The sequence below is a fragment of the Pipistrellus hanaki genome, assembly GCF_964339955.1.
Source record: "Pipistrellus hanaki genome assembly, chromosome: 3".
NCBI classification, from domain to species: Eukaryota; Metazoa; Chordata; class Mammalia; order Chiroptera; family Vespertilionidae; genus Pipistrellus; species Pipistrellus hanaki.
Genome location: NC_140505.1, coordinates 173,128,444 through 173,152,854, shown reverse-complemented (window position 1 = coordinate 173,152,854; position 24,411 = coordinate 173,128,444). Strand labels below are relative to the sequence as shown.

General features: G+C 40.9%; 1 protein-coding gene across 1 annotated transcript in view; it reads right to left on the bottom strand.

Moving 5' to 3' along the window:
* Positions 1-24,411, bottom strand: part of CFAP54 (cilia and flagella associated protein 54) — a 239,556-nt gene that overhangs the window by 7,424 nt on the left and 207,721 nt on the right. The window contains 3 exon segments of the mRNA XM_084878469.1: positions 11,409-11,483; positions 19,068-19,209; positions 20,920-21,026. Coding sequence (XP_084734595.1) covers positions 11,409-11,483; positions 19,068-19,209; positions 20,920-21,026 — 324 coding nt within the window.

The following is a 24,411-nucleotide window of genomic DNA, read 5'->3' as shown; positions in this document are numbered from 1 at the left end:
TAAGCCATAAATTATGTTTCCTAATTCCTTTAGAACACTTCTAACTCCCACAAAATAGGATTAATTGAGCACCCTTATGTCCTCATCACCATGCAGTTTGGGTTCCTGAGAAGAAGACTCTCAAGAGGGAATGTGGCTTTCAGGACATTTATATGGGAGTACCATTGGGATCAACACTCATGGAGAAAGGAAAGAAAGCAGAATTAGGCAGAGAGAGAAGATGGGCTGCAATGCAGTCCCACACAACAAATGCCTCAGCCAACCCCATGGGGAGATTTGTAGCTGGGATGGCCCTTCAAAGTTGTCCCTAATCCTGGTAGGGGAGGTCAGGTTTTCGTACCCCATATCAACCAGTAACTGGATGCAGATTTCCCCCAAGAAAGAGACTACATCCTTTAGCCATGGGCAATTATTGGAGAGGGGTGAGAGCAGAGTGCTGTCAGGCAGCATATCACCAGCGCTAGGAAAATAAGGTCTTCTTCAGTCCTGGAAGGGAGATCTGGGGGCTCAGTGCAGGGGCCATGGCAGGCATAAACATTTAACTCAGTGGTTAACTACAGAACTATTAAACAAGTGGCCATATGGCAAAATGCATACTAGTATATAACTGATATAAGCTAAGGAGAGATTTAGAGTAATAACTAATTAAGAATTCATATACCAAATTTCCAGATGCTTCTCTGCTTGGGTTATGGCCAAACAAGTTCAATACAGTTCTAGGATGACTTCTATTAATCACTTTATTGGATTATTCTTGGGATCATCCCCTTCTCTAGGGTATGAGGAAGAGAATTAGAAACTAAAGAGTAGGAAGAAGATTCAGTAATAATATCTTCCCATAAGCTTGAATATGAAAAAATTCAATAGTCTCACCTGAAGCCTAAATTTCCTATGGAAGAATAGAATTTTCATAAATTTTCCAAAAGCTGGAGCTAGAAAACTGTCTAGATTAATACTGATTCCATGGAGGAAGAGTCTGAAGTTAGGTGGGAGTTCAAGGAGCAGAGGCATTTTGTGGTTGACAGGGCTGGTGCGAGGGGGTTTGGAGGACAGTTGGGCAGCAGGGGGAGACAGCAGAGCACAGTGGTTGGGGACATGTTCCAAGGAGCCAGTCTGCCTAGGTGTGAATCCTGGCTCTCAGATTAGCTGAAGGAACTTGGGCAAGTCACTGAAACTCTTCATGCCTCTATTTCTCACACATACAATAAGAATAAGAATAAGAATAGTATCTATATTACCTCAAACAGAAGTCTAAAGTCATTTTAGAATGTATGTATTAATTTCATATTGCTGCTATAACAAATTTACAACAAACCTAGTGGTTCTCTTCCAGTCCTGGAGATAAGAAATCTGAAATCAGTTTCACTGCATCAACGTCGAGATGCCAGCAGGACTAGTTCCTTCTGGAGGCTCGGAGGGGAGAATCTGTTGCTGAGCCTTTTAGAGGCTTCTAGAAGCCACCTGTGCTCCTGGACTTGCAGCCCCTTTTTGCATCCTCAACATGCATCACTTCAACCTCTGCTCCCATTATCTTATCACCTTCTCTCCTATTGTCACATCCCCCTCTGCTCCCTTTTGTAAAGGACTTCTGATTACATTTTGGGACAACCTGGATGATCCAGGATAATCTCCCCTCCTTGATATAATATCTGTAAGGCAACAGGCTCTGGGGATTAGGATGTGGATATCTTAGGCATGATTCAGTCTACCACAGTGTGTGATTAAATCAGATAGTTTAGATCATAGAAATATCATATCTATATCATATTTACTCAACACAATTTTGATAATTAAAGTTATGGAGTTAATTCTTCTTAAAATGTTATGGCATTCCTAAAAATGTCTGTTGTGCTGGAAGTTTTTAGTGTTCACTAACATACATGCTTGCTCCTCTACAATCCTCTACATTAGGGGTGTCGAACTCAATCAGAGAAGGGGCCAAAATCTAAAATCCAGCCTAAATTGCGGGCCGAATGGTTTACTGAACAGTCATAAACTGACAATGTCATAAACTGACAGCGGAGTGCAGTGATGACAGCGCGGTGCGGGCCACATTGCAAGGCCTGGCGGGCTGGATTTGGCCCGCGGGCCATGTGTTTGACACATGTGCTCTACATCCTTGCTCATTAGGAGGAGGCCAATAGGATATGGACAGAAATTATGGTTGCTGGCTCTTAGAAAGGGTCACCCTAGTGTATTGTCTAAACTGGGACACTTCTAATAATAAAAGGAAAAATAGTAACCATTACTCCAAATCAATACACATGCATTGTGGCTGTCACAGGCAATGTGCATGTATGGTCACCCTACTTAAAGCACCTTGTAAACTTCCCAGCCCTCTTCTCCTGCGATGGTGACCTTAAAGGCCATGTAGTCTAGACAGTATAGTTACAGATTCAAGGAGAGTTCCCTTCACTGGACTTTGCATGAGGAAGAAACCTTCATAGCCATAGGAATGTAGGGTTATTTGTTAGCACAGCCTAGCCTACCCTTTCCTGACTCAAACATGCATGCCTAGCAAGCTTGCTCTGCCTTTACCCTATTTCTGAATAGAGGGAAATTCCATCAGAGTAAGTAAGGATTTTACTCCACCTGAAGGACAGGGATTTGAATCTCAGCAGCAAAGTTATAGGAAAATATGCTTATAACTAAACACAGTGAAGCTGGGTTCCCACCTAAAGAGTTGGTTTGGGTCTGCTTTGGGTCTACCCGAGAAACAGAAATGAGATCTCTTGAGCTCGAACAGTACTTGGCATTTCTTGATGCTATTAGGAAGGTGCTCATTGGACTTACTGTCTGGCAACTAAAACAGGAGGCTCTTTGTTAGAACAAAGGATTTATAAAGAACATGAACTGAAGTTTGTTTTTTATTCATGGGACTTTGTTGCTTAGAATCAAAGCATGCTGGGCTTTATTATTAGCAGAAAGGTTTATTTATTTCTTATGCAACCACTGCAGGAGCAACCTGGAGGGCAGAGCTGCTCATGCTGACTTCTTTATTCACATCAGTATACATTGCAAGCACCTGCAAATCATTCTTATAATGTGGCCAACACTGACAAGCAATTTCTGACAGTTTGTAATTTATAAGGAAGGTAAATTATTTTAAGTCTTTTTAGAATTCTCAACTTGAGCAATCAGCCTTAATAAAAGAGCATGAGGAAGAAGAGGGCAAGGAAAAAGGAGAAGGAGAGAGAGGAGGAGGAGGAAGGGCAGAGGTAGATAGAATCAGAACTCACCACTGAACCTCCCTGAACATTTGCTATGCACTGTATGCCATTAGGCACTTCTGGTTAATGATAATTCTGTTGCCAAAATAAAATGTGTCACTACTCATAAGGATTTTTGGTTCATCAAAAGCATAGTTTAGCCCTAACTAGTTTGGCTCAGTGGATAGAGCCTTGGCCTGCTGACTGAAAGGCTCCAGGTTTGATTTCAGTCAAGGGCATGTATCTTGGTTGCAGGCACATCCCCAGTAGGAGGAGTGCAGGAGGATGTATCTGGCTCTCTATCTCTCTCCTTTCCTCTCTGTAAAAAAAATCAAATATAAATATATATATTAAAGCATAGTTTAATGGTTTTCTAGAGGCTTATGCTAAGTGAATAAATGCTAGCCCCCAAAGGTTACATACTATATGGTCCCTTTAATACAACATTCTTGAAATGACAAATTTATAGAAATGGAGAGTAGCTTAGTAATTGTCAAGGATTAGGGTCAGGGACAGGAGCGAGGTGGAAGTTGGAATATCTGTAAAAGGACAAGGAGGTGTCCTTGTAAGGATGAAATTGTTCTGCATCCTGACTTTATTACTGTCAGAATCTGGTTGTGATATTGAACTATAGCTTTGCAAGATGTTACCTAAATATATTTTATTGATTTTTTACAGAGAGGAAGGGAGGGGGGACAGAGAGCTAGAAACACCGATGAGAGAGAGAAACATCGACCAGTTACCTCCTGCATACCCCCTACTGGGGATGTGCCTGCAACCAATGTACATGCCCCTAGGATCCTTCAGTCCGCAGACCGACACTCTATACACTGAGCCAAACTGGTTTCGGCTCTGTTATTTCTTATACTTGCATGTGAATCTGCAATTTTCTCAAAACAAAAAAAATTAATTAAAAAAGGATGGTTGAAAAATAATACTTAGAACACATCTATTAAATGTCCTTTTAGTCTTTTCAAAATTAGCAAACATTTATACAGGCCAAAGGCCACTAATGAAAGGAGCTGCAAACAGTCAAATAAAAAAATGACTCATTTCACATTATTTTAAGTCTGGGAAAGATAAAGACGGCCACCATGCAGTGAATGCTTACCACTGGCGTGCTCACCTCACCCCATAGTAATCCTACAAGCAGAGTAGCTATTACCAATGCACGGAGAGGGAATGAAGTAGCTTGCTCCAAGTCACACAGCAATAGATGGTGGAAACAAGAATTGAATCATGTTCTCATCCATTGAGACATATTGCTTTCAAGACCTTCAACAGAACCTGATTCACCTGGGGTGTTTAAGGGTTAATGTCTTGCCCACAAGGGAAAAACTGGGGCTACCATGTCCTGGGGTGCTCTTCCCACTCTACTCTGCCCTCAAGAGAAGTTGAAAAAAGAACATAATGGCATTATCTGGCTGAGATTCAAAAATCTCAAATACTTGTCGAATGCTCTTGCATGAATTTCACACATTGGGCCTCGAGTAACAATATAATCGCTGATTGTCTGCTATATCCTTGATGGCCATGATAATTTGTCCAAGGTAACATATAACCAAGAAAGATTTGGTTTTTCATGGTTCTCTAGTAGAAACCTCTTAAAAATATGTAAAAACTATCCTCAACCCTCTCCCCTCTGATTCTTATAATAAAGTTCCCATTTTCTTTTGAGGATAAAAAAAAAAAAAACAACCACTTGTCAAATGTATTAACAAGAAAAATGGGTAAGTGTACACCTGCTCCTTCTTTGGAAATTTATTTAGTGACAAGGAAAATGTGACCAGAAAATTTCCAAAAGATTGCCAATTGACTCAACTATATGAGGCAAAAACCAATATCCTCCTGAAATGAAAACCTAGTCCCACCATTAGAGGCCCAGTTTTTTAATCAAGACAAACCCATTTAGCAAAATGAATGAAGCAAATGAAAGTAACCACTTAGCTCCATTTTCAGCAAAATAGAAAGCAGTGAACAGATTTGCTAATGATACCCCTGCCTCTCACCTCCTTGGAAGTTATACAAGTGACTAAATTTCAGGGAAATTTTCCCTTTGATTCTGAAATACACTTATATCCTGAATGAATCCAGGCTTTATCAAGTAGTGAACAAACTTCTCGCCACCTTTATAGTAAGCATACAACATCAGGTTTATGATTATATTTTAGTTGAAATTATACCCAAGCACCATTATACCTCCAAATCTCATGCCTCATAAAAGCGGGACCAATACTTTGAGCACAGATAACACAAAGGCTCCGGGTTCCTTGATGAAGGAGAGTGTGTTTCACCTTGACACTATTGCAGACAAAATGCTCTGAGAGATGAGCATTTTGAAAATGCTATAAACAGCTTCGCCTTTTCTTAGCATTTTGAAGATCACATTAATAGCCTGGCCTTTCCTTAAGGGCTTTCTTTCTCCCTTAGCCAAATATGACAGTTAGAAGTGGACAGGGAAGATGGAATCCAAGCCGGTGCTGAGTTTGAAAAGCAGTGTGGAACTGATGTCATCGGGCATTGTCTTCAAAAGAATATGAGAATATTAAGTGGATGTCTCATAGACTTACACACAAAGGATACTCTTCATTTGAGGACAGAATGATAATGACTCACAGAAGAAAGATGTAATTCTAGATGTCCCGAAAATCTATTCAGACAGCTCTTGACTGGTATAAAACAAAGAAGAAAAAAACAACAACACAAAACTCTTGGCTGGTGGAAGGAAGGAAGGAAGGAAGGAAGGAAGGAAGGAAGGAAGGAAGGAAGGAAGGAAGGGTTAATTGAACCAACAAAAATTATATTAATAGATTTAATTTTATTAAGACTTAGTAAGCGACTGCTATGGAATATGTGGAACCTTGTGCCCAATGATGTGAAGGAGAGTTTAAAAAGAGTACTGTCACTGACACCATTTGGCGTACTGTGTTAAAAGGAAGAGGCACAAAGTAATGTAATAAAATTAGCCAAAGGAAATTAAACAGACTAGCTCTCTTCTCTAGGATTTAAGATCCTAGAAAAAGTGAAATGGAAGCTATCCCACATAAGTAGGGGTGCATGCTACCCCATCAAATACCCAGAAAAACTGCATAGGTTATTTCAAAGGGTACCTTGAGAGTCCACCTAGTTTATCATCTCCTCTCTGGGTGTAGACACACTCAGCAACTACATGACAGTTACCCAGCATATTTGGGGAGAGGTGATGACTAATTTTAAAAATTTCCTAAGCAGGTTGCCAGAAAGCACTTCATTATAACATATTTTGGTTAAAAAATTAAGGACAGAGACATAAACCATGGGCTTGAAAGAAAGTGATGAAAGAAGGACTCTGAGTTAGAGCAATATAGGTTTAATGTGTTATTACCAATTTTTGTATGATAATCTAGTAAAAGATAAGATACTAGCATTGTGAAGCAATAATTTCAGCTGATAGGCAGGGGTCAGCTAGATAATAAAAGGGTAATATGCCAATCGATCTAATGGTGGAACAACCAGAACCCCTGAGGCCCCTCGCCCTAGCCAGCCCTGGCCAGGAGCGGGCACCCTCATCCCCATTGGAGCAGGCCAGTTGGACTCTACCAGTGCACGAATTTGTGCGCTGGGCCTCTAGTAAGAACATAAGGGTCTATAGAGCATAGTTAGTCATATGATAGAATCAATACCTCAGACATAAAATTAAAGATGTGAATGACTAAACAAATGAAGATATGTAAACATGTTTGTGACTCTGTCTCCTTCTAGCAGTTCTTTAACCTTCTCTAAAGTTTTTACTGAAAACGTCTTAAAGATAATAATTATTTTGGTGACCAGCATGTGGTTGATGTCAGTATCTGATCATAAACAGGTACAAAAATTACCATTTTAAGAATCCTATATAATAAAAGGGCAATACGCAAATTGACCCTAAGAGCAGAACTACCAGAAAGATCTTGCTCGACCAGTCACTATGAGGCACACTGACCACTTCTCAGTCCCTCCCCCTGGCTGGCAGGCTCCGATCTCCTGATGGCGAATTGAGACCTGGGGGTGGAGGTTGGGGGATGCAGGGCATTGCCAGACCAAGGCCCCCATCCTGTCAGTTGCCCCCCACACAGAGGGAGACCCATGGCAATGAGCAGGCAGGAAAAGCTGACCTCTTGGTCCCTTTCCCTGGCTATCAGGCTTTGATTGCCAGATTGTGAACGGGGAACCTGGGGTCAGTGGCAGCAGAGGGCAGGGCCAGCGGCAGGCAGCCTGGGAAGATAGCCCTGATTACAGGCCAGATCTAGGGACCGTACCCATGCACAAATTTCATGTGCCAGGCCTCTAGTAAAAAATAAGAGAGCATGAGAACATAAATTTGCCCTGTGAAAAGAAATCCACATGAATAATGTACAAAAAATGCAGTGAAAGTTATTAGAATTTAACTGTTATTACAGAGTTTTTTTTTATATTAAATTAAAAATATTTTTAAGAAAACATATTGTATAAACTTATGTTCAACTAGAGCTTGGGGGGAAATGGCAGGCATCAGGCTGCAGTGGTGTTATTTCAGAGCAAATAGAAGAAGTTTTGAGTTGACTAAGAAAAGCGTGGAGCTGCTCTCATCCACAGGAGCCTCCCACGCACTCTCACCTCCATTGGCCTCTTCTACTCTCACATCTGCCTCGCTCCTATGTCCAGGAAGCCAAGTGTTGCTAGAGAGACATCACAAGCCAAACAGCCTAGAGTCCCAACAAACCAATGACTCTTAAATCTCCAGGTGGCCCAATGTCCTTTTATTTCTCCTTGGTCAACTTTCCTGCCCATCACACTCAAAGACTGTGACTGTCCAAAATCTTCATCTACCTCTCTCTCTCTCAGACCATACTCTCAATCCTCTAACATACTCCAGAGGTAGAAAAACTTGCCTCCACTTCATTGAGAAATGAGAACCACTGAGAATAAACTGCCCCGGCTTCTCTCACCCTTTCCCACCTCAATCTGCTACCCCAGGACCTAGAGAAAAGAATTATCTTTCCTCTGCTTCCAGGCAGCGATCTCACTTCTGTTATCAATGTCTTTCTGCCCCCACCCCGCTCCCTAAAGGCTGTGTTCCATCATCATTTGTCCTTCTTTCTTCTAGACAGGCAACCCCCACCCTCCTGGCCCTTTATCCCTTCCCAACACTCCTGTCCTAATTTCCTCCCTAGTCTCTGTGTCTCTCTCCAAACTTCTTACCCAGACCACCTTAAAGATTCATCTACACTTGCAACTTTTACTTTCCCACTCTTACTTTTGCTCCTCTTACTTCTCAACTTCCTGTAACACCTGCTCCCGCTATTCCAATAGAATATTTAATGGGTATAATTTAATTAAAGACACAGATCCTGGATTTTTAAGCAGAACTATATTTGACTTCTGCCTCCTCCACTTAGAAGCTGGGAGACCTTGAGCAAGCTGCTTAATTCCCTGTGCATCAGTTTAGGATAATAGTAGTAATCAATTTAATAGGATTCTTAAATTAAATCCTATATAATAAAAGCCTAATATACTAAGTGTCCAGTCAACCAGTAGGTCATTCAATCAATCAAAGCATAATATGCTAATGATGTGCTAAGGCGCTCAACCACTCACTATGATGTGCACTGACCACTAGGGGGCAGTCAACCAGTCAACTAGTTGTTATGACATGCTCTGACCATCAGGGGGCAGACACTCCAACCTGTAGGTTAGCTTGCTGCTGGGGTCCAGCCAATCTGGACTGAGTGAGATGGGCTGGACATGCCCTGGAGCTCTTCCATGATCTCTCCCTGGCTGGCTAACCTCCTGTGTCCCTCCCAGTCCCCAATTCTGTACCAGGAGGGTCTCTGTGCCCTCTCATAATCCAGGACCCCTCAGGGGATGTCAGAGAGCCATTTTTGGCCCAATCTGCAGGCCAGGCTGAGGGACCCCACTGGTGCACAAATTCGTGCACTGGGCTTCTGGTGAGATAAAACACTGAACAATGTTTTCATGTGCCCTGTGCTCAACAAATATTAATTATGATATTATTACTACTACCCCTATTAGTAGTAATCATTTTAGTGATTAGTGTCATTATTGTCAGACTTTATTCTGGGTCTAGCTAAAAATCCTGAACTACAAAAAATATCCTACTGAACTTATGCAGCCAAGAAAAGCTCTTTGGTAATCTCCTTACACAATGTATCTTATCACTTGGCCTAGATCAATCTTCCTACCTTAAACCAGATCTTTTCTTGGAATCTCCTCTCCAAACTTATTCTGTGTGACTCTAGTCAGTTCAGTTCACACACACATACACACACACACACCACTGATACACTGATTAGGTAAATTTATTTGTATCATGTGAATCAATGTGAAATATAAAATTAGCTGAGTACAGAAACCTTAACCTATGCTGCCTTCTCAACAAAAAAAGTATCTATACCAATGTTCTGCATTCAGCTGGAGGTGGATAATTACTGATGGCGGCCTGTCCTTCCCATGATCAATCACAGCAAGAACAGAAAGAATATTTTTAGCATCATGTTTGAATCCTACCTAGCAACTTGGAAACTGCAATAACTTGAACCTATGCAGGCAATTAAAAGAAAGTTTTATTATTAGTTGACCAGAAATTGCACCTCATGGTCATTTATATTCTGTGAATAATCACTGAGAAGGTTAACGTGGAGTGCTCATTCCCTTCCTTCATCTCCTTGCTATTCTCAGTTCCTTTTTGTCACAAGCTGTGTGTGCAATATCCATTTTAATTAGGAAGAGGCAATAACAGGCAAAGGTGATTGCAATAGGTATGTTCAGTACAGAACCAAATTGCACAGCAAGATCTCATCTCGGTGATAAAAACAACTTCACTAAGGCATGTAATTTTGTCTAACAATTTGTTTCTTGGAACAAGCTCCTAACGCCTATGCCCAGGCCAGCACTACTCGGTACATCTGGCTTCAGTGGAAGCATTAGCGTGGGCTTCACCTGGGAGCCACCTTCTCTTGGACCGGGTGACCCTTTCACCACTAGGGTCTTGTGTTGGGTTCTTGCACACTGACTTAATTCCTCTAGGATTCAACAGTGATTTACTTTACAGGCAAAGAAAATGGGTTCTAGTTCTATCTCTACCTTTAACACTTTTCTTCTCTTGGTCGATCAATGTTTCAAAACAAATTTGGATCCTAAAAGTCTGTTAAAATTAAATAACTAGGAGATGAAGAATTCACACACTCACAAATGGAAGGCAGGACCATGGTAAGGATGATGATGATGATGATGATGATGATGATGATAATGACTTCAATGAAATAGCTAATATTGACTAAACATTTGTTTGGCCTAGGCTCTCTGCCAAATATTTAACATATATCATTTGCTTTAGTAATCACAACTGTGAAATATTGGCATTATTACTCTATTTTCCATTTGAGAAAACTTGCCTAGGGTCATATGACAAACAATATTTAAGGCTGGGATTTCAAGTCTAGTCTGTCAAAAGCCAAGACCCATACAAAATCATGTGTCCTTTTTCAGTGACCTGCTTTTAACCACAGTTTGATCAAAATTATGTTTAAGTTTTATTTTATTACCAATGTCTTGCTACAGTAAATCTATGTATTTCTATACTAGAAAATTAAATTCCCCATTTAAAAAATGGGAAAGAATATGCATGGCCAAATAAATATAAAAAAAGCAAATATAAAATTTCAGGTGTTTGACACTAAATAAAATTCCATTCAATTGAAGAAGCAGTAACTAATTAATATAATATATATGGAACTAAGAATTTAAAGATTAAGTTAGCATTGTCCCTATCCCCCAAGGAACTAATGATATAGTGGGGAAAACATCATGCAATATTTCAGGTCTTACTTCAAATGTCATATCCTATGAGAGGTCTTCCTATTGATGCAAAAATTCTAAAGTTTATAGATATGTGGAAAACATTTGAGATAATTCTTCAGAATGTTACTAGTGGTTATTCTCTGAATGGTAGATCTGAAATGACTAACATTATTCTCTTCATAATTTTCTGTATTAGCTGATTTTTAAAAAATATTTTTAAACAAAATAACATGCTCTAATAAATTCATGTTTATCATTCACATTGATTAAGAAGGATTAGACCCTTGATACTTTTATAATAGCTGTTTTCTGAATTTCCATTTCCATAGCAACAGTGATACTTATGAGTGAGTCAAATATAGCTTTAAAAGAGATACATACCTTAGATAGTGGTTGTGTCTCTCTATCATTCATAAACAGACTTATTATTTCTGAGCAACATTCAATAATCATTTTCTATAAATAAGAAAACAATATAGTAAGGTTGATATTATTGGTAAATATTAGACATTTTAATTATAAACTTTTCATTTCATTTGTATTTTCTTGACTTATCACCTAAGTTCAATTTTCAGGTTGAGACTTAGAGGTATTTGAAAACAACAGGATGGCCGCAAATGGTAAGATTTAATTAAAAATAATATATTTTTAGGATTCTTCGCATGCACATTTACTGTTAAAATTCATGTTACAGAATAGTGACAAGTAAAATAATCCACATGAAAATAAGACTTTGAAAAATCACTTTTCTTTTCAACAGAGAGTCCTGGAAGAGAGTCCAGACATGGATTTAAGCAGGGAAGAATTGTTGGGAATTGGGAAAGAAATGGAAAGAGCAAATGAATAGGAAGCAAAGGTCAAAATCATATGTTCTCTATTGTTGACGGCCCAACCACACACCCTACTGTATATGTGAATACATCTGACTGATGAGGGGTCTACCCACAGGCAGGGCTGAATCGATCAGATCCTCCCCATGAGGAAGGACAACAGAAGAGAGCTGTAGGCAGTACTGGCTATGTGAGCTGAGGAGTCCTGTTATGGAGTTGGAGAAGGCAGCCATCGGCCAGATGTTAGATAAATAAGAGGAAGAATCAGAGATGAGTGAGAATTTACCCCCTCCCCACTGTGGCACTGAGCACAGTGATGGCTCCTGACAATCCAGTCCACTTTCTTAAGGTCCACTGTACACTGTTTCCAGTCCTTAGCAGTGCACAAGCTTACTTACTGGATGCTGCCAAATCTTTCCTCCCCAGCAAGTCTATTTCACTGGAGCTTGTGAAAGAATTTATTTACTGACAATGAAAAGAGTCATAACTATAACATTATCAGAGAAAAACTATGCCTGCCGCACAGTATTGCCAGTATCCATCCCTGAAGGAAGCAACAATTTGCTCTTATGGCAATATTAATATGTACATGTAGTAGCAATTAGGAATTATAAAAAGAATGAAAGTATATGAATTCGTACATTACAACTGACCACTGCTGGTTAAAACCTGAAAATAAAAAAGCAACAAAGCTATCATTTAGAATTAAAGATCAGATAGCATTTCACAGACAAGAAAAAGCTAAGAATTCATCACCACAAACTAGTATTACATTTCTTTGACTTAGTTGAAATCCTCATCGTCTTTCACCTACAATATGGAAAAAGCTTCCTAAATTGTTTTCCATCCTCTGAACTCTTGCTTCCCCCATCCCTCTTCACATGCCAGCAGGATTAATTTAGTAAATATAGTGTGGATCATGAGGTGCCCTTCCAGCTGCTGCCCCATCTTCTCTGACTCCAGCACACACCCTGCCCTGATTTTCCACAACCCTTTCCTGCAGAGCAATGTTCATTCACCACTTACTCGTTCAACCTCTCCTAAATGCATCCTAAGTGCGATGGAGTGGTAATATTGATAGGAAGTGAACAAGACAGAGAGACGTCATGGTCTGGTGGGAGGGGAAGGAGAGACAGACTGCCAGCACTGTGGGAAGTCAGAGGAGGAAGCACATAGTTCCACCACCTCCCAGCCCCATTTCCCACCACATTCACCCTGTCCTCCTGCCACAACAGGTGGTTCACTATCCCTCAAATATGAGATTCAGTCCCATGACTTCACTCTGTCAGGAATGAGTGCGCTCCACAAGTCTCCAACTAAAAGTTTCACGGGCAAGTATTGAAAAGGCACTGTGTTTCACTCACTAAAGATATTGGAGATAAAATTATAAATAAGACCCCTGAGCCAAGGAATATAAATTCAAAAGAGAAGAAGAAACATACAAATAACTGCTGAATCAATTTGGTAAGGGCACAAGGTATTTTGGGACCCAAGGGAAAATGGCCTTTTAATTTATAGGAGCTATAAAATGCTGTCTGAACTATTTAAGCAAGTACAAAGTCTAACTTAAACCTCTATCCCTACCTCCTTCCAACTTTCCCTCACTCCTTTCCCTCCCTCTCTCTCTCTCTCTCTCTCTCTCTCTCTCTCTCTCTCTCTCTCTCTCTCTCTCTCTCTCCACACACACACACACACACACACACACACACACACACACAGACACTCCAATATGAATGAGATATAAATAAACAATAAATTAGAATAATTGGCATCATCATTGAGGGAAGAATTCCACAACCTTACTTTTTTTGTATGGTTAGAATTCAGATAATGGGGGAGATAAAATAACTGGAAGAAGTCAGAGAGACTAATCTGAACTGTATAATAAAGACCTGAGCCAGAGTAGGAAGGAGAGAGGAGATAAAATACTCCACACAGACTGAGTCGGAGGGAAAGTTTTAAGAGTTTGAGCCAAATGAGACAGATGTTGAAGACTAGCTGTGGATATCAGAGAGAGATTAAGAGCAAGATAGTGGGGAAAATAAGACTTAAGGAGTTTTTCTGTGTATTCCAAAAAATGATTCCCTCTTGGATGTTCTTACAAGAGGCACCACAGAGATTTTGATTGTTTTCTATGGTTTTGAACATCAGATTGATGTTTCCTTAAACACCACACTTTTCTTGCTAAAAGGGGCCACCAGGCAGCTGGCTCATTATGAATGACATCTGGGTACCTAAACCATGCTGCTACAATAAGCTCCTCCATGACAGGGACCTAATTGTACTGATTTCTATGGGTCCTTCTCTCACCAAGCCTGGAAAAATTTTGCAAGTAATTGTCTAAAAAATAATTTGTTAATTGATGCTAATGTCCAATTTTATTTTGTTCTATATTTTCAGAGAACTTTGCTATTTGGGATAATCTGACAACACACGAATTCTAATTGCCTTGTTCAATGCAGTCATTCTGGACATGTCTGCTGAACTAATGACTTGAATGTCTTGGTAAACATAGTTTAAGATTGAATGACTTGGTAAACATAGTTTAAGATTGTCATTATCAGTATGCTATCACTCCAAAAGGGAGTTTTTGCCTTAAAACCAGGATGGTTAGCATCTTTCATATGCTTTCAAGTGCCTGATGAACTTTGAAGATATCCCTAAAACTGTGAATGATAGGTTAAAATAACTCAGTCATTCCAAGCTGGTGTTGTTCATTTGTGAAGAAGGACATACAAGGCTTTCAAGCCAGAAGTGTCTGGAACACCTGCTCTGTAGCCCTCCAGATACATCTTAAATTACAGTCTGTTTTCTGAAGTTTTTGGCTTCTTCCAGACCACAGGGATTTGGGGAGAAAAAAAAAAGCGAAGGAAATGAGAAAGAGAACAAGATTTACTATTCCCCATATCAATAAAAAACACATTTTTTAGACCCTTATATTTAATAACCCACCCAAAATCTATATTGTGATAGATATAAATATATTAGATTATAGAGGCTATGAAATACTGTCCAATTCTCCATCAGAATTGATCTCTTCAAGTGCTCCTGTTAACTTCTAATTAGCTCCCAGTGAAGGTTGTCATGACAACGAACTGGCAGATTTAGTCAGTGGGATTTATCTGATATTACCCTATAGAATTTAGCTGCTTCCCCCCCCCCCCCTTACATGCTGGTTAGTATTCTGGGGAAAAAAGAAAACTTTGTATGTTCCTTTCATTTCTCAACTTTCAGATGTTATGAACTAATTTGCCAATTCACCTAAACAAATATTAGTTTTCTTCCATTGAATGACATTGTCTTATAAAGAATTTACAGAACTAAAACACATCTAAAAATGCCTCACTTAAAGCTGAAGAAGCTCTAAGTTGGGTAATAGAACAAATTTAAAAAATACAGAGGATAACATCAGGATGAAAGGAGTTTGTGCTCCTCAAGGACTAACCCACTCACAAAACATTTAAGTCAGGTCATGAAAGCAAACTCCAAACCTTGATTAAGGCAAAATAGGTCCTCTGGTTCTCTCTCTGCCTATATTCAAATGCTCCCTTGCTCCCCCTCTCATTTATTCCTAATTTGTTTATATGTATAGCCAACCTCTTGACTCAGATACTGGGCTCACTGTGGTCAATTTGATACATACATGTGATCCCCAGGGAAATTCTGCCTACTTTCACTCCAACCTAGGGGCTCATCTCTCCATCTCAGAGCAATACTTGAGTGAAAGGATCATTTTTAGGAAGGAGGGAAAAATTAGTTCTAGAAAAGGACTTGAATCCTGTAGCTTTAGGAAGAGCACAACCTAAAACTATTACTTCTCTGGATGCTCACTCTCCTGTCTTAAACAATCTAAGCCAAAGAAAGAAATGGGCACAAGGAAAAATTATCATTTTCCATATATAATCTATAAAGAAATGATTCAAGGATGATTTAAACAAAGAATATTCTCGACCATGGATCAGAGACAGCAACCTGCTGAGTTTGGTCTATGACTGAAAGGCTGTGATTGTAAGTGATCTGCAAAGGAAGTGTAGAAATGAAACGAGAGACACATTTCTCTCCAAAACAGACATGAAAGGGCAACCATATGATTTAGGATAAGAATTATATATAAGTGAAACCTCATGAGTTTGAGACGGCTGATCCACTGGGAGATTTATCGGTACACAGTATTTCATTAGTATCATTAAATGCCTGGTAATTCTTGTTGTAACAGTTGAGGGCCCTGGAAAGGATGTATAACTATTATAAAAGTCTAAGGCATCATCTATATAATAAAAGCCTAAGGACCATTACAGTGGAACCACCAGAAAGACTGGTCGCTATGATGCACACTGACCACCAGGGGAAGATGCTCAATGCAGGAGCTGCCCCCTGGTGGTCAGCCTGCTCCCACAGCAGGAGTGCCACTCAGCCAGAAGCCGGGCTTATGGAGGGCAAGGGCAACAGAGGTGGCAGGAGCCTCTCCTGTCTCTGCAGCAGCACTAAGGAAAAGCAAGCCAAGCGGTAAGGAGCAGTGAACAAGCGGGCTGGAAGGAGCAAGGGGTCCCAGACTATAAGAGGGTGCAGGTTGGGCTGAGAGACACTCTAGTTTCTATGATAAGTAGAAGCACAGAGCACAGAAGACTTAAATTCTGGAAAGATGCATTTTGCAAAGGCTAACTGTTCTTGCCTGATGAATTCTCTTACAGCTAGCCGTATTGCTTTCACTATAATAAAAAATGCACTCACAGTCCTGATAAACTCAGACTGAAAAAATGCCGACAAGTATAGTCTGAAAATCAGGAGAATTGCCAACATTTACACTTTCTCATAAGGAGTGAATGGATGAGGAAAACATATACTTCCTATTCTTATTTATATATTTATTGTCTAAGGTTTTACATATGTCTCCTTTTCCCCCAATTGACACCCCCCACAGCCATTCCCACCCTGGGAACGCCCCCTCTGCCCCAGTGTCTGTGTCCATTGGTGATGCTAATATGCATACATACAAGTCCTTTGGTTGCTCTCTAACCACCCCCTTCCCTGCCATTTGTCTCTGGATCTATTCTTGTTCATCAAATTATGTTCATCAAATGACACATTATATCCCACATATGGGTGAGATCATATGATATTTATCTTTCTCCCACTGGCTTATTTCGGTTAGCATAATGCTCTCCAGGTCCATCCATGCTGTTGCAAATGGTAAAAGTTCCTTATTTTTTATAGTGGCATAATATTCCATTGTGTAGATGTACCACAGTTTTTTTTTAATCCACTCATCTGCTGATGGGCACTTAGGTTGTTTCCAAATCTTAGCTATTATAAATTGTGCTGCTACAGGGGTGCATATATCCTTTCTGATTGGTGTTTCTGGTTTCTTGGGATATAGTCCTAGAACTGGAATTACTGGGTCAAATGGGAGTTCCATTTTTAACTTTTTGAGAAAACGCCATACTGTCTTTCATAGTGGCTGCACCAGTCTGTATCTTTAAGAATTAAAAACGTTTTGTAACCAATTGAATATTAATCTAGCAGAAAGTGATTTAAAAAAAATGATATAGCTGACTAAAAGTTAGGGAAGATCCTAAAAGATCTTTCTGAGGAAAATAAACAGAGATGGGACCCAATGGGCTGGAATCCAGTCCATAAAGTTGGACAGAAGACTGCTTTTTTTTTCTTCATTGTAAATGTTGTACCGCCATTTGATATTTTTAAAAAATTACCACAATAACTACAGAATATATATATCTTAAGAAATTGGATTAATGCACAAAATGGAAATTTACAGAGCAAGTAATTAGGAAAGAACAGCATTCCCTGCTCCTCTATTTCCATAAGAGGTGAGGAATTTCCACTCCATTCCTGAACGAGGAGGGTGCTTCCATCTGTTTTTGGACCCACCACTAATTCTTATCTGACTGGTTTGGGAAAAGCAACAGGGCATGCTAAACTCAGCCCCTTCGGGGTCATGTGAGTTTATACTTTTTGAGATACCCTGGCTGCAGGACTCCTATCCTCTGCTCCTTGGTGCAGTAAGACTGGCAGGGGCAGAAGGGGAGTGGGGGCAATAATGATGCTGACATTTTGATCTCCATATATCCAATTCCTGTTTAGAGTGCACCAGAACACATCAGTGATCATAAAAACCACTCAAGTGAGAGAAAAACAAGTATTACATGATCTCATGCATATGTGGAATCTAATGAACAAAATAAATTGTTGAGCAAAATAGATCCAGGGGAACAGAGGGAAGGCAAAGGAGGGTGGGAGGGTGGACAGAGATCAACCAAAGAACATGTATGCATATATGCATAAACTATGGGCACAGACAATAGAATGGTGGAGGCCTGGGACAGGGAAGAAGGATGAGGTGGGGCCGCGGGGCGGTCATGCTAGAACGGGTCAATGGGGGAAAAGAGGACATATGTAATACTTTCAACAATAAAGATTTTCTCAAGAAAACCACTCAACAGTATAAACTCTGTGATCATATTAATAACACAGTGTAAGGATAATATCTAATTTTTTAAATACTCACTGCAGGATTTTTTTAAGTTATTTTAAAGTATGAGGAAGGAAAAGAACAGGAGAGAGAAGCACTGATGTGAGAGAGAAACACTGATTGGTTGCCTCCTGCAAGTGCCCCGACCGGGAATCAAACCTGCAACCTAGGTATGTGCCCTGACTGGGAGTCGAACCCACAGCTTTTGTCGGTGTACAGAACAATGCTCCAACTAACTGAACCATCGGCAGGGCAGGATAGTATCTTTTTGAATTAGGAAAAATATATGCATTGAAAAAGTCTGAAAGATATATGCTTCTCTGTATTTTCTAGTTTTCCTTCACACATTACTTGGGTAATCAACATGCTCACATAGACTTAGAGTGAGAAATGACAAGTCATGTTATAAAGTTGCAGAGCATTGTTTCTTCAGATTCACAGCTATACCTGAATGATATGTCTAGATGGGTTGTGTTTCCATCGACTGTAAGATTCTTATAATAGGTGTGCTTAGAAGAACTTTGAAGGAAACACTACATATGCGTCCAAAACTTGGGTCATACCTGGTACTTTATGTAGAGAAAAAAGAGGGCAGAACCACCATCAGGCTCAAGTAGAGTTACGTAGTTCAGCTCCGATGAAGTTAAAAATAATTTGAGGAATTATGCATAAGGACATCCATTCTGCAGTAGAAAAGTTTTTGATTACTTAATCACTTACTTCCAGCTCTGTATCAATCCATTTCACTTCTATTTCCTGTGCTTCAGATACATTTTCTTCTTGAGAAACTTCAGGAACTGGTGGCAACGAGATCTCAGCGATTTGCATAAGATTTGATAGTTTCTCATGAATTGTAATGACACTAAAAAATAACAAACATAGGTGTATTTTATTTGAAAAGCTGTGAAAGGCATTCATTTATTCCCAGAATTAATCATATGTGTAAAGGAGCTCCTCCGTTATTTAACACTTCATTTCTGGTATCCCTAAACCTAATTCACTCAAGTATTCCTTCATTCAAGAAACACGAGAAAAGAGACACAGGTCAGATGAGAGGTTGTCAGCTACCCTCCCCTGGGAAGGCCTCAGTGACAAGGGCATGTCCCTAACTTTAGTAACCCTACTATTGATCACGAACACACCAAAATGAAGAACATTTTGGGATAAAATAGAATCCTGTCAGTTTGATTACCTTGCAGAAATTGTAATTATTTCCATCATGTGGTTCTGGAAAAAAAAAAAATCCTGCTGTGTTTCTGGATGTAAATGGCAAGTACCTAACCTCCCAGTTTTGTTGCCTAGCTCTGCTATCATGTGTACTATGTCAAGGTCTTCTGCCATTTCATTTAAAAATTTGCACAATAATTAAGAGTATGCCAGCTCTTTAAATATTGCTTGTTTTATTCTCTTTTGTGCTGATACCCAACAGTCCTTTGAAATGAAAATCACAGAGTATGGACAAGGCTCTCCAGAGAAGTACCAAGTCTGTGTTCCCAAAGCACCTACTAAGTGCCTAGCAGGCACTGAGCTGACACTGACAGAGTTAGTAATGAGACTTGACCTTGTAAAGTAGGTGCTTTCAAAGCATTGCCTGGCTTGATCCTAAGCAATAACCCTGAGAGGTAGGCAGAATAGGTATTCTTGACATCTTACATGCAAGGAAATGGAGGCTGGGGTCATAAAGGCAGCAGAATCAAAACTAAATTAACTAGGCGATGAAAAGAGTAAGAAACAAACAAGGAGTTTGGTAATGCGGGATGAGGAAAGAGAGAAACTAGGTATGAGCTGAATCAGAGAGTATTCACTAGAGAACAATATAAAATAGGTAAAGAGGAAAAGGTAAGACAAGTGATGTGGTGGAGTCTGGGCTTAATTTTGCAACCCAACACAGAGCTACATTAAGTTACTTTTTAAACACGCTACAAATATTAGGCAAAACATAGTATAGACAACATCATGTACCGTATTTTCTGGTGTATAAGACGACCCCCTAATTTTACAGTTAAAACATAGGTTTAGGCCTATATTCGCTGTATAAGACTACCCCCCACTTCAAAGAAAAGACTTACTTTGCCGTCAAGATCTGCAGGTAATTTTTGTGTAATTTTGATCTTTTGCCCCCGATTTTCGGTTGACTTTTTTTTTGTTTCAAAAGTTGTCTTATACGCCAGAAAATACGGTACTCCCTATAAACTTCCTAAAGGGTCAGGAACAGTTCCACCAACAACCCTAAGTACTATTCTTATTATTTCGTTCCCATTTTACTGAAGAGGAGACTGAGGCATTGGCAGGTTAAGTAACCTGCTCAAGGTTGAAAAGGTAGTAAGGGGCACAACTGGCATTTGGACCAAAGAAGGCTGGATTCAGAATCTGTGCTTTTGACCACCTCAAAATCATACTCCTAGCAATAACCCTGAAGGGTAGGCAGAATAGGTAAAAGAAAGATCGTTTTTTTAAAAATATATCTTCAAAAAGTTCTCCTGTGGATTACCTTGTATATTACTGAAACAGCCTGTTCGTATGACAAGATCCACAGTGAAAGCTAGATTATGGATAATCCATCTATACTCGCCTGTGCAGGGGAACCCAGAAGGAACCAACAAAGGCACTGTTGTAACTGACGTTGCTAACATCCAAAATCTTCAGGGGCTTCATGTTATATGCATACAACAATAAAACCTGTAAGAAAATTAAAATTATATAAAACGTGACATCAAAATCACCCTCTGCCTCAAGAAATGTGGCAGCACTTATCAACATAATACCATCTACACTAATAAAAAAGAAACATGCAAATTGACAGTACTTCCCCTACACCCACCAGCCATGCCCACCAGCCAATCAGGAGCAAGTATGCAAATTAACCCAACAAATATGGTGGTGACCATGGAACTAGAGTAAGCAGGAGGCTTGGGTTGCCCCCAGTGATGGAGGAAGCCAAGCTTCCCACCTGCCTTGGCCCACCCTAGCATCATCTCAAGGCTACAAAGTTTCAATTATAGAAGATAAATAAATCCCAGATACCTCCTTCCAGCCGGCCCTGGCCTCCACTCAAGGCTTCAATTATAAAATTATAAAAGATAAATAAATCCCAGATACCAGCTGCCCTGGCCTCTACTCAAGGAGGCTGGGGGGGGGGGGGGGGAGAAAAAGAAAAAAGAAAAGAAAAAAAGAAAAGAAAAGAAAAGAAAAGAAAAGAAAGAAAGAGAAAGAAAGAAAGAAAGAAAGAAAGAAAGAAAGAAAGAAAGAAAGAAAGAAAGAAAGGAAGGAAGGAAGAAAGAAAGAAAGAAAGAAAGAAAGAAAGAAAGAAAGAAAGAAAGAAAGAAAGAAAGAAAGAGAAGAGGCCAGGAGCTTGGGTCACCAGGGGGAGTGGCCAACCTGCAAACAGCCATCAGCCAGGATGGCAAGCCACCCCAGTGGGGACCCTCACCCTGAAAGGGGTGTGGCCAGCCTGAAAACAGCCCTCAGTCCCTCACCTAGGCTGGCAACACCCCCAGGGTGAGGGTCTCTGCTGGGGGGGCTTAGCTAGCCTGCAAACAGTGATCAGTTTCTCACCCAGGATGGCCAGGCACCCCAGTGGGGTCCTTCACCCCAAGGGTGAAACACAGCCTTAAAACACAGCCTAAAAACCACCACAGGCCCCTTGCTCAGGCCTCCCCACACTCCAAGGGAACCCCCACCCTGATCTGGGACACCCTTCAGGGCAAACCAGCCAACACCCACCAGTGCACCAGGCCTCTATTTATGCTAATAAAAAGGTAATATGCTAATTAGACTGAGAGACCTTCCAGGAGACCTTCTGGACAAAGCCATGGTGGCGGGGCCACGGTAGAGACAGTTAGAGGCCAAAAGGGGAGGGCAGTTGTGGGTGATCAGGCCAGGATAGGATGGCAGTTGTGAGTGATCAGGATGGTGGGAGGCAGGGCCATTGGGGGTAAGCAGACCAGCAGGGAGGTCAGTTGGGAGTGAACAGGACATAAGTGGGGGTCAGTTGAAGGTGATCAGGATAGCAGAGGGGGGCATTTTGGAATGAGCAGGCTTCAGGGAGGCAGTTGGTGGCAAGCACGCCAGTGGGAGGGAATGTGGAGCGAGCAGGCCAGAGGGGGGTCAGTTGGGGGTGAGCAGGCTGGCAGGCAGAGTGGTTAGGGGCAATCAGGCAGGCAGGTAAGCGGTTAGGAGCCAGCAGTCCTGGATTATGAGAAGGATGTCCGACTCCCTGTAAACTGGCAATAGGACATCCTTTGAGGGGTCCCAGATTGGAGAGGATGCAGGCCGGCTGAGGGACACCCTCCATATGCATGAATTTGGAGGGTGTCCCTATATATATATATATATATATATATATATATATATATATAGCCAGCAACCAGAACACTAGAACGACCAGAACAACTAGAATGACCAGTCATTATGACACCCACTGTGGACAGTGAATCAGCCCAATCTGGGGGTGGAGCCTGCCGACCAACCTCCCTCGACTCTTCTCCCTGCAGGTCCCACACTGATGGGCCTCCCTACACTGATCAGGGGTAGGGCTGACCAGCCAACTGCCTGCATCCCCTCCCCAGGCCAGCCCCACGCCTTATGGACCCCCACCACCCTGATTGGCCCACTGCCTCTCCCCACAGCCAGCTTTGTCCCGGATCACCTCTCCCCAACTGGGTGCGGGGCTGGCTTTCCAACCTCCCATGGACCCTATCTCAGCCACTGACTCTCTCATTGGCCCCCTGACCCCAAACGGAGGTGGGCTCTACCAGCCAATCACCCATGGCCCCTCCCCACAGCCAGTCGGGCCCTGATCACCACAATCAGCGTGGGCTGGCCAGCCAACCTCCTGCCATCTCCTCCTCCTGATAGGCCTAGCCCCAATCTGCCACTATTGGGGCCAGGTTGGCTGGACCCCATTCATGGTCAAATTCATGCACTGAGCCTTTAGTTAATCTTTTAAAAAAGTGTTTCTTTAGCCCTAGCCAGTTTGGCTCAGTGGATAGAGCATCAGCCTATGGACTGAAAGGTCCTGAGTTCCATTCCAGTCAAGAGCACATGCCCAGGTTGTGGGCATGCAAGAAGCAGCCGATCAATGATTCTCATCATTGATGTTTCTAGCTCTCTCTCCCTCTCCTTTCCTCTCTGAAATCAATAAAATATATTAAAAAGTGTTTCTTTGAAAGAGAAAAAAGAAGGCATTTCTTTCCATTCACTACAAGAAGAAATGATATGAACAAGAACTGTGCAAAAGTTATGAGATGAAAAGAAATACTATTTGGTACTAACAATATATTATGTTTGAAAAGTGACATTTCCTACTGCAGGTAAGTTTAAATTTAGCCTTTGAGAGCCCTCTACAGCAAGTTCTAAATATCCACCTAGTGAATAGCTAACTCTGTTTCTTGGTACTTCCCAAACTGTTCTTTTCCCATAGCAGTCATAGCTGTTTCTCTGTATCCATTCACGCTATTCTCTTACTCTTCGCTCCATTTATTCAACACACATATGACGTTCCAGGCCCCACCTTTAAGATGAAACTTCTCCTAATGATTCAAGCTCCAGTAGTTTTAATATTGTTTGAATTCTGACAATTCTTAGAATCAGACCTACACAATATAGCACTTGTTTACAGTCATGGGTTCATAGAATTTGAGATTCATAGAACCTTAGAAATGGTATGCTTCTACGTCTCTCATTTTAGAGGTAAGAAAGTTGAGGCCCAGAGCTGCCAGTCCAAATGGACTAATTAAGTACTTGCTTTTATCTCTGCTTCCTCACAAATCAAACTAAAATAAGAGTAAAGGGACTTTTTAAAGGCATAAATCCACAAAGCAAGAAAGAATAAATGAAGAGGTGAGGCAGACGAGATGTTAACACTTGGAATGATGGAAAACACTTGGAAGAGTATAGCTGACTCAGCAGAGGGGAAAGGCTGTGCCAAAACTGCCTTTGGAGGGGTCACCAATAACAAGCATGTGGATCGGATTGGAGGCATTAGAGATCTTAAACAACCACCTTCCCATCCCTTCTCTGAGTCCATGATACCAGGAGACTCCCTGCTTCCCTTCCCTTCCCT